The 16054-nt window shown below is 45.0% G+C and overlaps 1 protein-coding gene across 4 annotated transcripts in view; it reads right to left on the bottom strand.

Annotated features, from left to right (window-relative positions):
* Positions 1–16054, bottom strand: part of ebf1a (EBF transcription factor 1a) — a 55019-nt gene that overhangs the window by 20872 nt on the left and 18093 nt on the right. For all 4 annotated transcript variants that reach the window (XM_070962466.1, XM_070962467.1, XM_070962469.1 and 1 more), the window contains exons 7-9: positions 4796–4877; positions 3300–3441; positions 829–959 (exon numbers count right to left, since the gene is read on the bottom strand). In XM_070962466.1, coding sequence (XP_070818567.1) covers positions 829–959; positions 3300–3441; positions 4796–4877 — 355 coding nt within the window. The remainder of the gene's footprint in view (positions 1–828; positions 960–3299; positions 3442–4795; positions 4878–16054) is intronic.

Below are 16054 nucleotides of genomic sequence, written 5' to 3'. Positions count from 1 at the left end.
GCTCCTTACAAAGAGATTCATACTGTACGGTGTGCACATATTCCAAGAAGGCAGATACGAACATAATAAAAGACAGGAAGGGAGCTGAAAGGAGGTATGCAAAAATATGCTACAGAGAGAAATGAGAAGGCAGGCTGTTCAGATAGTAAAATATTTTTGATGTGGGTGTATAGTAGTGCTGCAATTAATGATCATTATCATTATTAACTAATCTTTTTATTCATTTTTCAGATAATTGATTACTTTTTTAGCCTACAAAATGACAATAATGACAAAGCAAGTTTGAGACCTTGGTCACGCCTGCGGTTTGTCTGAATGAGTAGAAAATCTCAAAAGGATTCAATTTAATTTGATGTCAAACACAGAAAAGAGGAATATCGAGCTAATGTTTGGCATTTTACTTGAAATGAATTGAAATTAAAAATCAATCATAAAAAATGATGACACATCAACTTATCTCTTCATTGATTGATTCTTTGATTTAGCTTGTTTACAACAAACTTAAGATGATTAAAGGAAGGGAAAAATTGTATTTCTGAAAAATCTGGCTCACACACACACACACACACACACACACACACACACACACACACACACACACACACACACACACACACACACACACACACACACACACACACACACACACACACACACACACACACCAAAGGGGTCCCAAACAGACTGGTTTTAAATGGGCCCCAGGGCCACCAAGATTAGGAACCTGGGAACCACTGGTTTATAGAAGCTGCTGCTAAATATTTAGTCATCAGAATGCACACATCTGCACACACACTTGCTCTTTCAGGAGACCAGATTGTGACCCACCTCACTCCAGACCAGCATGGTTCCGAAGATGACCTGCAGGCCGTCAAAGAAGTTGTCCCCAATGATGATGACGGTAGCGCCACCTGTGGTCCAGCCTTCACTGGGGCTGATGGCTTTGATGCTGGGGGTTGCTGCAAAATTCATAGATAAAATAGCTTAGATGCTAACTAACCTAATGACAGCCCATAAAGGTCCTTGCTATTGGCACCTTGTACAGTTCTTCCCATCTCTCTCGCTCTCTCTCTCTTGCGCGCGCACACACATACACACGCATCACCTCTCTCCTCTCTCCCAGGGGTCAGGGGCGAGCGAGGAATACTAATCAGAGTGATTATACGCACCCCGTTATTAAACATCACCCCTGCCCTGTGTGTGAGGGCAGCGGCGGTGCGCTTGTTTTATGACACGTGGCAAAGCGTGCAGGCGTGTAAATGTCAGGTGTGCTGAGTGTCTGATCAAAGGCCACACGACCGGGGAGCAGAGCAGAGCCAACAGTAGCTCTGTCCTCTGAATACGCCGCCTTCATTAAGCAAACACTTAGCTCTTGCTCAGCTGTCTGCTTCGTATATATCCGTGAAACTATCTCAGCGCCTGGCCACTGAGCGCATGACCACACAGGGTCATTTCAGCTCCTGCTTGGATATATGTAATGCGTTTTGTAAGCTTTCAGTGTTTTCTCTTAAAGCATATTCTTCATGTTTTATCAGACAAAGTACATGGAATAACAACAATAAACCACATTTTCAATATGTGGTATTCAGTGTGCTTTTTGACCTTATCTGTTGGTATTATGGACTTGGAGATTACTGGATGTGATTGAAGAAAAGAACAGCATTGGGAAAATACATGTTTATACAAGCTAAATCTCCTCTCCTTAACAGATATGCGGCTTGTCAGACATGCTGTAATTCTGTAAAGCGGCATAATCCACTTTAGACTAGGCTGACTTTTTTCCCTGAAGCCTAGCCTTTGCTCTTTGCCTGACTCCCTGTTCTGCTGATCCTCCCCAACAAGCTGGAATGATATTTAGCCCCCTGATACGCCTGCAGAGATCAGCGTTCACCAAGCAGCAATCTGTGGCCGTAATCATGGCCTAAGATGCCTCTTTTTCACAGTCGCTGATATTATGTGCGCTCCATGTGCATGTGTGGAAGTGTGTGCTTGTGTGTGTGTGTGGATTAACCAGATGGTGGAACGTGAATCCATGTGATAGGATTATACTTTGGGGTGTTCCTCCGTGCCATCTGTTCAACTCTATGTGCTGCTCATCTATTACCGCCTGAAATGGGCCCCCAAAGTTGTGTATCCTGCGCACAAACTCAACACACACTGGAAACAAAAAAGAAACCTCTGTCTTCTTTGTTATCATTTCGTCTTCTCTTTATACGATCACCCACTTTTACCCCTTCCTCTCATCGTGTCTGCGTCTCTCCCTTTCCCCCTCTGTCTTGTTCTTTCACTTCTGCTGTTTCTCCTTCCAACCCCAGTCATCAGGAGAATAGAAAATCAGAGAAGAGGAAATTCCCAAACAAATCTCTCTGACACACGGAACATCTGTTAGCGTCCTGCACATACTCTTCTTTCCATGTAAGCTCCAAGTCTCGCTGACGTCTCCAATATGTCTCGTTTTTGTGAACTTTTCTAATCATTTGTGAGACCAGTCGCATGGACAAGTGGTCCACCTTACCTCTGGAGAATAGTCATTAGAAAGACTTAACCACAACATTCAATCTTAATGCAATCTACTGTAGGCCATCATGTAAATCCCTTCTTAGTTTTTTGTCATTATCATCCCTGAGGTTGACTTTCCTCAAAGAAAAAAAATATGTTTCTCTTATTCAATGTCTGGGAAATCGAAATGAGAAAATAACTGGATTAGGGACTTGGGAATCAGTACGGGCTCCTAAATCATGCGCACATGTCATTATGAAGTATTAAAGGTTTGGGTCTGACTGTGCATGCGGGGGTGTGTATGTGTGCGCAGGGGCTTTTTCGTGTGTGTATGGGTGTGTTTGAAAACCTGAGGGATGGGGAGTGATGGAGGGCTGGAGGATAAAAGCAGGTCTCCGAGGAAATAAAGCCAGTGTTGGCTTTAAGCAGAACAGACCTCATAAGACACATAGTGCTTATGCAAGGCAGAGTAGAAGGCCCAGAGGCAGAGACCTGAGGGGAGCAAGCCACCAGGGAGAGACAAGAGACTCACTAGCTACCACTCTCTCCTCTCTTAGCTTGACTTAGAAACCCTACAAGAGAGGAAAGTGAGAATCTGGGAGGAAGCAGCAGAGAGATAAGAAAGAAGGCAAGAGAGCAGGTTTGAGAGGGATAGAGCGGAGACAGAGGAGGGGTTGAGTGCAGAGCCAGACAGGGAGGGAAGGGAGGGGAGGGAGGGGAGTTGAACAGACAGAGAGAAAGTGAGGAAGACAAAGAAAGTAGGGGAGAGAGCCTGGGTGTTTTGTTCCTGCTTTTAATACCGTGTTCCAGGTAGGACGGTGTTCCTTCCGAGGGGTCCAGTCTTCGAGCTCGGCGCCCGTGTTTGGAGTTGTTGTGCACAAACATGTTGTCAGAGACGGCCAGGACGTGACCCTCCACGCTCACCGTAGTTGACACAACCACCTGAGAAACCATGAAACCACATGGAACTACAATGAGCCTCACTCTGACATAGACACCTACAAATTAAGTAGTGTGTATGTTGCTGCGAACAGGGCTTTGTAAATTCCTGTAAAATCTTGTGTGGATTCAGCGCAGACTTTTACTTTGAATGGAACAACACCTCCAATGCCACATTTCATAATTTTCCTGAGACCAAAGATTTCGTAATATAGTTTTAAGGGAGTAAATGTGTATTAAAGTGGCATTAGTACCCAGGAAGTAAAGCACTTATTTTTAGTTTATTTTCCTGTGTGTGTTGAATTTGGGCTAGCTTTACTGTTCGTTCTGGACTTTTCCCTGGGAAGGTAACTCAGTCTACTTTCTGTGTTTTTGCTACATATGTGACACTGGTCATTTTGCACCTGCAATAACAGATTTTTGGATATCAGGGGAACAGGAAGGAAATACTCTTTAGCTGCTAAATGCTCCACTATGTTCACCAGTGAGTCACTAACTTTGGCTTTCTGCTGAGGTGAAAGTAGTGTACAGTTGGCTTTTTAGAGCCTTTTCACCGAAAACAGCTGTCTGCTGCAGCCGTAAATGACTAGTGTAGTGTAGAGCTGTAGTGACAGTGAACCAAAATAGTAAAGCTGTGGGCCAGAAAATCAAAACAATGAGGTGAAAGATACTAAAAATATCTTGAAGTGAACTGCAGGGTTGGTGATCATTTCTGTGGGTCATCACTACAAGCACTCCCTTTCATATTTCCTGTAGCTATTGGACCCATTTTTACACACAAAATCAATAATATCGGCTTTAAATAAGTGTAAAGTGAATACAACTGCAGTGAAAGTGTGATTCATTTTTATTCATACGTCTGCTAATTAGAAATGTATGGAGGCATGCTTATTGCAAGGCTGCTGCGTAGCTTGCAACACAGTACATTGTTGGGACCATTTTGACTCGAAGGGGCATTTCATAAGTGCAGCTCATGGTGTTGCAGAATAACAGAGAGCATTTATGCAAGGGAGGCCTTGTGAATGCTTTGTTTCTTTACAACTGCAGATACAATAGAATTTGTTGTTGCAAACACTGACAGAAAGAATGTTTATTCGATTATTTTATGTGAATTTCTTTGTCTTTTTGTAATGTTGGTGCACACTGTGCTCTCTTTTCTCTCTGGATTTATCCCTGGGACAGCACAGAGTGCATTTATATGAGAGAGACCCTGTAAATGCTTTGCTTCTCTTCAACCTCAGGATGCTGCTGCCATGTCTGGCGCCTTGAAAAGACATTCTGAAAGACAGTCCTGAGAAGTGTGGTCCTCGTCGACAATACATGACACACTGTATGAATGCAGACAGCAGCATCTCACCTGAAAACGCCTCATGTCTCGAGGGTTCCCTGCATTCTTCAGGCAGTTCTGGTTACACTTCAGGAAGAACTTGAGGAAGAACCTGTATATGCAGATAAAGAGAGAAAGACAGAAACAAATGAGCTAGTGAAAGAGCAGCTGTCTGCCATTGAAAGTATCATGAGCTACTTCAACAAACACCAAATACAAATAAAACAAATAAAACGGCAGTGGCAGACAAGGCTCATACACTATCCCACCCTCATCCATCAGTTGTTTATGACAAAGGCAGTTTCCTATGTAAAAACAGCTCCGGGATATTGTGTAAGATGCTACCTTGTATATCCATCTCCAAGCTGCTGTCACAGCTTGCCATAAACTCACCAGGGCAGACGCAGGCCCCCCCAGCTGCAGAGCCGTGTGACGGAGGTTGTGCTGTAGCTACTATGCAGCACAGTGTTGCCATTCCTGCCTCTCTCAATCTCAGTGTGAGAGACCACATCAACAGCACCTGCCATGCATTATTAATAGGCTGAGATGGCAAGTATGGCTACCCACATCAATACTTAATGAGGGAGGGAGGGAGGGTCGAAGGAGTAAAGGGGGGAGTGTGGGGGTGGGGGGCACCGGAGGCCTGAAAAGCAGAAAGGGGACGGTTGACAATTTATTCCCTAGCCCCACCCCAAGGCTTGCAGCCTGACAACTTCTTCTTTAACTGAAACTACAGTACTGTAGATCTCTCCCACTCTCCCCTCTGCATTGTCTGTCTCTCCGAGAAAAAAAACACAACAAAAACCCCCGATATCAAATGAACCGCGAAAATAAACAGCGCCGTGTACAAATAAACAGGAACCCTCAAAAGGGGGAAAATAAAACTACAACATCCCGCCCTCCCCTCCTCCTCCTCCTCCCTTTGAGGTAGCTCAAAGAAGTGCTGACAGCTGAAACTGCTTACAATACAGATCTCCACCAGCCAGAGAGAGAATCACTCCTTTGCTCAGCTTTTCTTTCATATGTCTTATTTTTTACCCTCCGTTCATTTGTTATGGCTACGATTCTGCACTGGGCAGCGCGTTTGGAGCCAACTGCCTTAGATATAATCATGTGCGAGAAAACGCGTCATACACACACACACACACACACACACACACACACACACACACACACACACACACACACACACACACACACACACACACACACACAGACATGTCAACAGAAACCCAGTAAGCAGCAGTGTGCCTTGGACAATCGCTTCATTTCGAAAAAAAAAAAAAAAGAAAACAAGAAAGCAAAGAAGATAAATGGACAGACCACAGTTCTGTCTCATTTCAAGGGCCAGCATACTGCTGTGCACATTACAAGCATCTGATGTAACACAAGAACTCGTGAATTTATCCCTGACAACTTTTAAATTCATGACAGCTGGTTAGTGGTAGACGGTCTTCTTCGAGTAAAGAAGAAAAAGCCTCATATGATCTGAATAACAAACTGTCTCTCTCTGCTGCTCCTCTTTTTTTCTTCTGCTTTGTTTGTCTTCTTATTTACGATCTCACTGGCGCAAGAGGCTAAATCTGAATGAGAAGGGGGAAAGGAAAGAGGGAGAGAGGGGGAAGCAGAAAGTCGGAGGAGAAAATGACAGAAAGATAGACAGAAGGACGTGGTAGAGAGTATGTGAAATCCGAAAGGAGAGACAGACCACCCTCCTGTATATTTTAGAGGCTGTAGGCCAATATCTCAATAATTCATGAAGCAGAGAGGTGGGTTTTTTTCTTTTTTTTTTACAGTGGCTGTTGGACCACAAAGGCTGAGGGTCTCCCAACTTTCTTATCTCCTCGAGGTCAGAGAGCAGCCTTGCAGACAGCTGGGGACTACATCCACTTGTCCAACATACTCCACCTTCTTCACTGCACCTCCTGTTTAATTCATTGACTGCGCTCTTTCCCCAATGTGTCCTCCTCCTCCTCCTCCTCCTCTGAGGTGTTCATGATGGACGGATGATGGATAAGTGGACACGGGAAAGTTAGGGTCACCAGAGGATCAGGAGGTTAAATATTAGAGTAGGGACTGAAGACAGGAGGTGGATGAAGAAGAGGAGGAGGCGGTGGTGGTGGAGGAAAAGGAAAAAGTGAGCCTGTGCTGAGATATTGAGTGCGAAAAAGAGATGAAGACAGTAAGTCAGAGAGTCAGCATGCCTCATTCGCTTTGCCATATGTCAGCGTGTCCCCTCGATCTCCTGCACGCGTGGATCATCTGATTCATTATTTACATGACTTAAGGTGTCTGGAGTCAGCCGCACGGAAACATTACAAAACTGTAGCATGTTGATTCCTCGGTGCTCTATCTCATCTCCCCGGGAGCCGGGGGACTAGAATCACCGCTGCACACATTTACATGGATCAACAGAGAGTGGGCGTGGGGAGGTGGGGGGGTGGGGGGGGATAAAGAGCGTGTTGATATGCAATAGCAAAGAGATTACCATAAGGATTTATGGATAATCTGATTGACAGCTGACCAGTAAATATGGACAGATAGCTGATGATAGCCTATAACTCTCTCATTTGATCTCTTAAGCTCTCTATTATCATGTTTTCCTCCTTTTTAATCAATGAAAAAGATCATTTATTGCTTCATAACTGTTGCCCTGTTGATGACTTCATACCTACCCTCACACTCCTCTCTGTTGAGCTCAAGCAATCAATGACCATGTTCCAAATGTGTTCACTTAAATTGATTTTAATGTGGATGTTAATACTTGTTTTTACACACAATTACAAATTTTCATCTCCCATTGCTTTGAGCTAACTCAACCATTATTATTAGCTAACTCTTTCTACTTCTCATCAGTTCACTCAATACACGTACGATCATTGTTGTAGGTACCAATGAGGACACAGGGGTAAGAGCGGTATATTATCTTGAAATGTGGCGATTTTAATAACCTGAGGAACAATTGTATATACTTAACAATGACAAAAATTCTGCATGCTGTTCATTGAGGCTGATTCTGGTGTGTTTTTAGACCTTTTTTTTAGTCTTTACATATTAGCAATGTTAGATGAAATGTAGAGAACACTGAAGAACAATTAAATGATAAGAAAGAATGTGAAACAATAGCTAGAAAAAGAAAAGTTGCTATGGGCACAGTGGGCTCAGGATATCTAATATCCCGGCTCTGGCCCTGCACACGATGTCTCAAATTCTCACAGACAGAGAAAACCTAAACCGCATCTCATCTCAAAACATACGTTTTCAGTTGGTCTATAGATAATATTGTCTCCTTGTAAAATTCTTGTTTTGATTATTGCCCCCTCTACCTTGTTTCTACTCTTGCTGGTTTCAAGCTGTTTTACTGTGCAGACTCCACCGCTACAAATATTACCACTGCAAATCGCTGCGGCGGCCGGATTAAATGAAATAAAACCATTTTGCTCTCACGTAATTACCCCCAAATCCAGGAATGGCGGTGGAAGTGAATTTGTGTAAATAACTGCTTGGCCTCTTGAAGCCTCATGGCATAAAATTGTAACAGCGAAAACGAACGAATAAACACATGCAGCCGGTCGCCGTAGTAATTTAATGATCTCACACTTTCATCATATCATAACGGGCATTATTTGTCACTTTGGAGCAATTAAACACAAAATCACCCTCTGCCCATAAAAAACAAAACAAGGAAAGCAATTATAACACAACTTTTAAGTAATCCCTGTAGCATCTAAATATTATTACTGTGGTGATAAAGATTGTCTAAGCGATTAGCTAACAGCAAGGAAGCCTCCGAGGGACAATTCTGTTAGATTTTCTAATAATTTTCCTACATTAGCAACAAATGAGGTAAAGAGTTGTTTTCCTTGTCAAATTTAACACGGATAACTTAAGAACTGTGTGGTTTTATCTTCCTCAGTAGTTCAAGTTTATTCATCTTTTCAGCCTTTTGTTCCACATTGAGCCGTACATCTTTGTGCCTCATTTCTTCATTCTTTGCCCCTCCTCTCTCTGCTCTCTCTGTTGTGTTGTGATGCTGATACGCTGTAAAAATGGCTGTGGGTGACGCCATAACTCAGTCCTCTCCCTCTCACTCCATCCATTTCTGCCATACAGATCATCTCCAGAAGAAAAGCACTGTGTCTGGCTCCTAATATGCTTCATGAGGTGTGTAATTCACTGTGCTCCGGAGGGGAGCCATTTGTCTCGGGGGTTAACTAAGTGACACAACAGCACTTCCCCATGCCTGTCACCACCGTGGGACATGTTGAACTAATCTAAGCAGGTAGAGGAATGGAAGCTCTTGCACTCCAGCAATTAAGCATTAAGATTTGTTCAGGAAATCAATCCTAATGGAGTCAGAGGCAAGTTCAAATTAAGTGTAAATATTTGTAAGCAAATATAACGTTACAGCGGAAAAAAAAAGGAGTGACAGAGAGTCGACCTGAGTAAAATTGAAGTCTGGCGCTCTCAGAGAACCAAACATCCTCCTCAGCTCCTGCTTTGTGTATTTTCTTTTCCTCCCCTTGTGTTTCATTTCTCGTATTCTTTCTTTTTTCTGCAACTCCTTCTTTCGTGCGTTCCGCCATGCATCACTGACACTTCAACCAAGTGCCTGACTGGCTTGTTTTCGTGGTGACCTGTCTCCCTGCCTGCAGTATATAAGACACACACACACACACACACACACACACACACACACGCACACACACACACACACACACACACACACACACACACACACACACACGCACACACACACATGCACACACACGCACACACACACTAATTTAGGGAGATTTATGAAGGGGGCCTTGCACCAGGAGCCATGCAGGCTGACCCCAGGGGTGTAGGGGGGCACTGGGTGGGGGAGGGGGCCTGGCTCCACAGGGGGGGACATTAATAATCCAGAACCAGGTCTGTCTCTGGGCCTGGCCCTGGGCCTCGGACACCAGGCTGTAACAGGCTGCAGTGGCCCAGTTTACTGGGAGAGAAACATCCAGTTCTACATGCCATACTAATACCAGACAGATGGATACTTCATCTAAAAGAGACAAAACATAAAAGAAAACATGCAAAAACACATATTGAACACACAGAAACACAGGGGTAGACACACAAAGCGAGACCATGACACACACGCACGCACGCACACACTTCGCTCCATTCCTTTGGAGTGCTACTACTCAAAGTAGCAGCAAGCACCTCTATATTGCCCTCATGTCTATCTTAAGTGTCATGATTTATTCAAATGGAACATCTCACTGCGCTGAAAAATTCATTTCAAGCTCGCTCTGTGCATCGTCCCATCCTCCTCTTCGTCTGTGTGTGCATGTCATGTCAGCTGAATTTGCCCCGTTGTTAAATATTTCTCAGAACAAATGGACCCTGGAGGAGGGAGGCGGTGGGTCAGGGAGGATCCACGCTGTGCCTTTGCCGCTCAGGGAGAGGCCCCACTTGGGAGAGATCGTTCTTCGTTTCCCCCGGAGCTGGAGCTCCGGTCCCAGCTTGGGGACAGAAGTCCCAGAGACACTTATCCAATTGTGTTTCATCCATTTCATCCGAAAAGGATCATTCAAAATTCAACTGAGAGATTGTACAGGCAGCATTGGAAGACAGGAAATGAGATCTCTCTTGCATGGGAACAGCGCAGGAGAAGGTAGTGCTGGGTTCAACAACTTGTAGCCTGATAGTATCACTACCTGTGGCCTGGCTTTACACCAGAACACCAAGGGGAAAAAATGCAACCAAATAAACATCTGTGCATGTGTGTGTGCGTGTTGTTGTGTGTGTGTGTATGTGAGTGTGTATCAAAGCCATGATGAATAAGAGGCTGTCTGGGTGATGGACAAGCTTGGCAGGCGGTGCTGATTGAAACACTTCCTCTGTCGGGGCCTGGCCCATTAATCTGATGGAGACAGAGACAAAGAAAGAAAGAGAGAGAGAGGGAGAAAGAGAGAGAGAGATAGAGAGATAGAGAGAGAGAGAGAGAGAGAGAGAGAGAGAGAGAGAGAGAGAGCAGACCACGGGAGTAATGAAGGGTCCAGGTCCCTCTCACCTCAGCGCTGTCCTGCCATGCTGGGACGCTGTGCTACCCTGTCCAGCCCAAACCCTGTCCTCATGGGACTGACCAGTGAATAATGGCCCTGTCATCAGCCTGGGTAGATGTTGCCGCACAGCCGAAGGGTGTGTGTGACCGCGTGTGTGTGTGTGTGTGTGACCGCGTGCCTATGCCCGCCTGTGCGTCTCCCCGTGCAGTCATTTAGCCTAACTGTTCTCTCTACCTTAGTTTTAGACTGATGTATTCATATTGAATAGTGTTGATTTAAGCGCATGTTAAACTTAATGCATAATGCATCGACTATATATAGCTTGATAAAGAGCATTGTGTCAGCCCGGGACCAGCCCCATACATTGTGGGGATGAATGTGCCGCTTGCAAAAGTTCTTTCTTTTTGTTCCATTTAAGCACCATATTAAATCATAACTATGACTGTGACTGTACACAGGCTCAAGGTTATGTTTCTAAATGCAGCAGGATCAGAAATCAGAAACTTAATTAGTGTGCTGCGTTTGTTCTCGGGTGAAAAGTTGTTCCCTCCAATGGGTCTTGAGGGAGGAATATGGAAGCAGCGAGTGGGAGAAACCGAGACAGACAGAGTGTGTGTGACGGGGGAGAAAGAGGAAGATTGATACTGAACACAGACGTATGGCTTCCAACCACGCGTGTGTGTGTGTCTCTGTGTGTGGACGTGTGTTTTGGCCTTAGCATCCCTCTGTGTTTATCAAACATATTACAGCTCCTTCTAGATTCCTCACCTGCACACCCCCAGCCTGCTACATATGGCCCACCAATCACAAAATAAGGAATCATGCATACATTAGCATAGCTAATGGCCTACCCTCTCCATTTAATATGCAAATTTCCTGAAACATTACTGAATGCCGTCTGTTCTAAATGAATAAATTTGAATCGCAATTAGAATAATCCTTTATAATTAATGAAAACTGTCAATTTTGGTTCATAAGTAATTTGATTAAAGTGGTGATGGGACACTTATGAAGTTCATCGGGCTGCGAGGAGTGTGAACACACACTCGCACGCATGCATGCAAACACACACACACAGAAGCTGCATGACAACCAACAGCAGGGCCAGAGCTGCATTATTGATGAAGATGATTAATAAACTTATGAAAGTGGTTGTCACACATGCCAGACCTTTTTTTTTTAACCAACACAACTTCTTTCCACTCCTTTACCGCCGTGGAGAAACAACAGATCAATCATGCCTTTCTGCCACCTGACACAGAGGGAAAAGTGAGGGAGTGATTGAAAAGGTTTCCCGGCCTCATGGTGCTGTGTCAGTGGCCTGTCTGTCCGGTGGGAGACACTGATGGACTGTCGAGGCAGAGAGAGAGAGTGCCGCGCACACACACATGCCAAGTCATTACAGGGGGTTGAAACATTTCCTTGTTGTTTCTCACAGGGGGACGGGCAGTGCTGCTGTTTGCTGGGTTTTATCAGTGTATAATAACATGTTATGAGGGCCATACAGTTAAAGAAGAGGGTGGCCAGTCTGTAGCTGCTCAGCAACATCCCCTTCTTCACCATTAACTCTCTCATGCTGTGCTGTGCTGCCACTGAAGCGTATAATGGTGTCACTTAAATTAGGGTCACTCAACTGTGGGAAATTGTTGCAATGTGCGCTGCATGTGTATCTCTTCCCCTTGTACCGTATGTATATGAACGTGCGCACGCTGGTGTTTGCAATGCGAGTGTGTGTACGTGAGTGTGTTTGCATGGCTTCAACCCAATAATAATGGTCCAGATAGTGTAGAGCCTCGCAGACTAATTAGCCATATCACTGAGAAAATAGCAGCCTGCTAATTAATGGGTATTATGGCATTTCAGAAGTCACTGCTCTAATTGGGAGGGAACTGAGCCTCGCATTTCCATACTGCAGTAATACCAGCTTTATCTGCCTGTCTATCGGTCTGTCTGTCTGTCTGTCTACCTACTTGGCATGCTAGCTTTTAAACACAATCCTCCACATGCACGCACAGAAAATAATTATCCTGCACATGCTCACATTTTTAAATGCACACATACACACACAGTAATGCACAGGGTGTATATGTGCATATGCTGCCAAGTTTTTTTTTTCACATAAATAGAGCTACTTTAAAAACAAGGGGACAAGAATCATTCATTTTTGCAAGCTCGGACCCATATTCTTATACATTTATTCTGAGAAAAAAGATTTTTTTATTGGAGACAAAAAAAGCTAATGCAAGTGAATTGGCGAGTAATATAACACATCTGAATAATTCTCTGTATCATTTTGTATGTGTGTGTCTCCAAAGCAGCTCCCTCTGATACACATGCATACATGCATATCCCCTATAGATTCCTCTTAACCCTATCAGACGGTGGGACAATCAAAATAGATTTGCATTCAAATGCCACATGCTCAGTATCAAATATCAAATCAAGCCCGAGTCACCGAGACAGACAGTCATCTCCTCCCTGCTCCCTCCACCTCCCCTCCTGCATCTCCTCCTCCTTTCTCTTCTCAGGGTCCCAGGGACTCCCATTCTCCCCCGGACGAGCTCTATCGAGGAGTGACAGGCTGTGGCCAGAGCTTGATTGACAGCCTGTTGATGTTCCTCTTTCACCACACACACAACCCTCTCCCTCTACACACGCACACACACTCCTTGCTTGCCTCTACCACCTCCCCCTGCTCGTGCACTGGTCTGGGTGTCAGTGATAGCCCCTGGGCTAGTGCCCTGCAGGCTGCACAGCACTATACATACAAATCACAGTGTGTCAGCCTTGTGAATGGGGCCATTTTGACTTTGTCCTTGTAAAGTCAGACCCCCCCTTGAAGCAGGCTGGATCTGTATCCTGCTTCTTTTCTACTTTCCCTTTCATTCTTATACACACAGTGAGGCAGATGCCTGATGAAACCTACACAAAGGCACAAGTAGTGGGAGTCTACACACACATAAACACACATGTGCACAGAAACACACAGGAAAAATGGCAGATTTAAATGTGGTGCTAATGGGCAGCACCTCACAGGGGCAGGGTATAAATACATCAACAACAGCACACACACGCATAGACAATCCTCACACACCATAACGGCCAAGACCCGGGGCCTAATCTCACACACTCAGCTAGTACACCTGGTTAATGTTAAGAGGGCAGTTATAGTCAATTACATTCCCATATAACGCATAAACCTCCACCCCGCCTGTGCTGGGAGAGTGATTGAAAACAGGCCCAGAACGCGCCAGGGTCCAGACCAAAAGTCAACTTCCCACCCCTGACTTTCCCATTCACTACATGTGCTGTATTCCTGTTCCTTATTCTGGTGTACAGGGGGCAAACGGAAGGGGGGAAGGGTTTGGCTGCCATTTGGATATGAGGCAGCGAAAGAGCAAGAGGATATGGAGTCATATGAGGTACTGGAGAGGAAGACAAAAGGAGCGAGAAGAGGGAGATGGAGAGGGCTTTGTCTCCCAGGTGAGGTCCAGAGGAGGAGCAGTTAGGGTCGGGGTGAGAGGGTGGCGGACTGGTGGTGGCGGCGGCGGTGGTAGTGCTCCATGTGGGTGGTGTGGGAGTTAAGGGGGACAGCGGTTGTAAGCAGGAGTTTGAGACTGACAGGTGACATTACCCTGCGTCATGGCTGGAGGGACAGAGGGACAGAGGGCGCGATGGTTATCCAAGCAGAGAAATGTCAACGTCCAGACACCACTGTGACACACACACACAACCCCACACACACACACACAGACACACACATACACAAACAAGAGCTGCACAGACACACAAGTACACAAAGATCCAGGACAAAGGAGTCTGGAGTCTTTGAGAGCAAAAAAGGCTGGCTACAGTGGGCAGAGATGAAGAGATTACATCCTCTCCATTTAAAAAAGGAGGAGATGAGAATAAAGAGACAAAGCAGAAGAAAAGGCTAAGAGCCACTGGCTATACTATTACGAGTCAACAACCTTGCATTTATTCATATTCATACCGTCTGCTTCCTAAACACAAGCTTGCATCCGTTCATGAAGGTAGCTCTTTCCTCACATTTGTCCCTTTTCAGTCTGTTCTCTGCCGCTTTCATTAAAGCCTAACCTAATTTTGGCAAAGCTTATAAAATGTCCATATTGCTGCTCATTCGACCCCATTGATTTAGTGTTTGGTTAAATATTCACGACTGTGGATGCAATTAACATGCTGTTAATGAATAATTGATCGCATCTTAAGCGGCCATAAAACTCATGCATATTAATTATTGAAACAGGAAATATGAAAAAAAAAAAAAACAACCTTCCTTGTTTTGCCTCAATCAACACTCTTTCATTTTGTTTCTTTAGTCAGGGAGGCCTGTTGAGAGTATTCAAGGGGGAAAAGTGCAGCTTATGAGTGTGTGTGTATGGGAAGGAGACAGGAGGCAGAAAGTGCCATGAACACTATGCAAATGCCTCCCGTAAACACCGCTTTAACAGCTCTTGTATGCATTTAAGCTGCCTTTGAGTACATCCATTTAGCTCGTACATACATCTCTGCCCGTGTGTCTGTGCCTCGTACAGCTCAGTGTGATGTGGAGTACAGTGCGGGCGGGCGTTGTGTTGACAACCTCAGTGTGACAGAGGTAGTAGCTGCCTGTTTTGAGAGGCAAGTGTTTACCAGGAGTGAACACACAAAAAAAAAACAACAACAAAAAAACAAAACAAATCTAGCGAATGGGAGGCTTGTCAGTGTGCGACTGGAGATCAGTCAGCCAACAATGAGCTTTCCTCTCCCACTGTGTCCCACTAGTGTATGGTTATAGGCTGATGTCACCCCTGGCACCTCCCCGGGCCCTGGTGAGTGGAGAACAATAGTGTAGAGAGGGTGATGGGGGGGCGGGAGTCAGCCTGAATGTGCCTTACACTAACGCTGCGATGCACCTGTGGCCAGGTGAATATTCGACTCCCTTCCCCCATGTGTGTGTGTGTGTGTGTGTGTGTGTGTGTGTAAGAGAGCAAAACCCTGTGTTGGCGCACAGTTTGGGGTCCTGGGGTTAAATTCATTATCCGCACATCCTGCACTCCTAAACCACTCTAAAATGTCTTGACATGAAAAATACATCCCAGAAGCAGCCACACACTCCAGGAAAACACCAATTTACATCGTCGCTTGTTATTTATTTAGCACTCAAAAAGCTCTCAGAGGTATGTGTGTGTGTTATGTGTGTGTTACCCCCCTCTATCTCCCTCTCTGGCACCCAACTAAC

Source organism: Chaetodon trifascialis, chromosome 5 (genome assembly GCF_039877785.1).
Source record: "Chaetodon trifascialis isolate fChaTrf1 chromosome 5, fChaTrf1.hap1, whole genome shotgun sequence".
NCBI lineage: Eukaryota > Metazoa > Chordata > Actinopteri > Chaetodontiformes > Chaetodontidae > Chaetodon > Chaetodon trifascialis.
The sequence above is the reverse complement of the archived record's forward strand: the minus strand, read 5'-3'. Positions and strand labels throughout refer to the sequence as shown.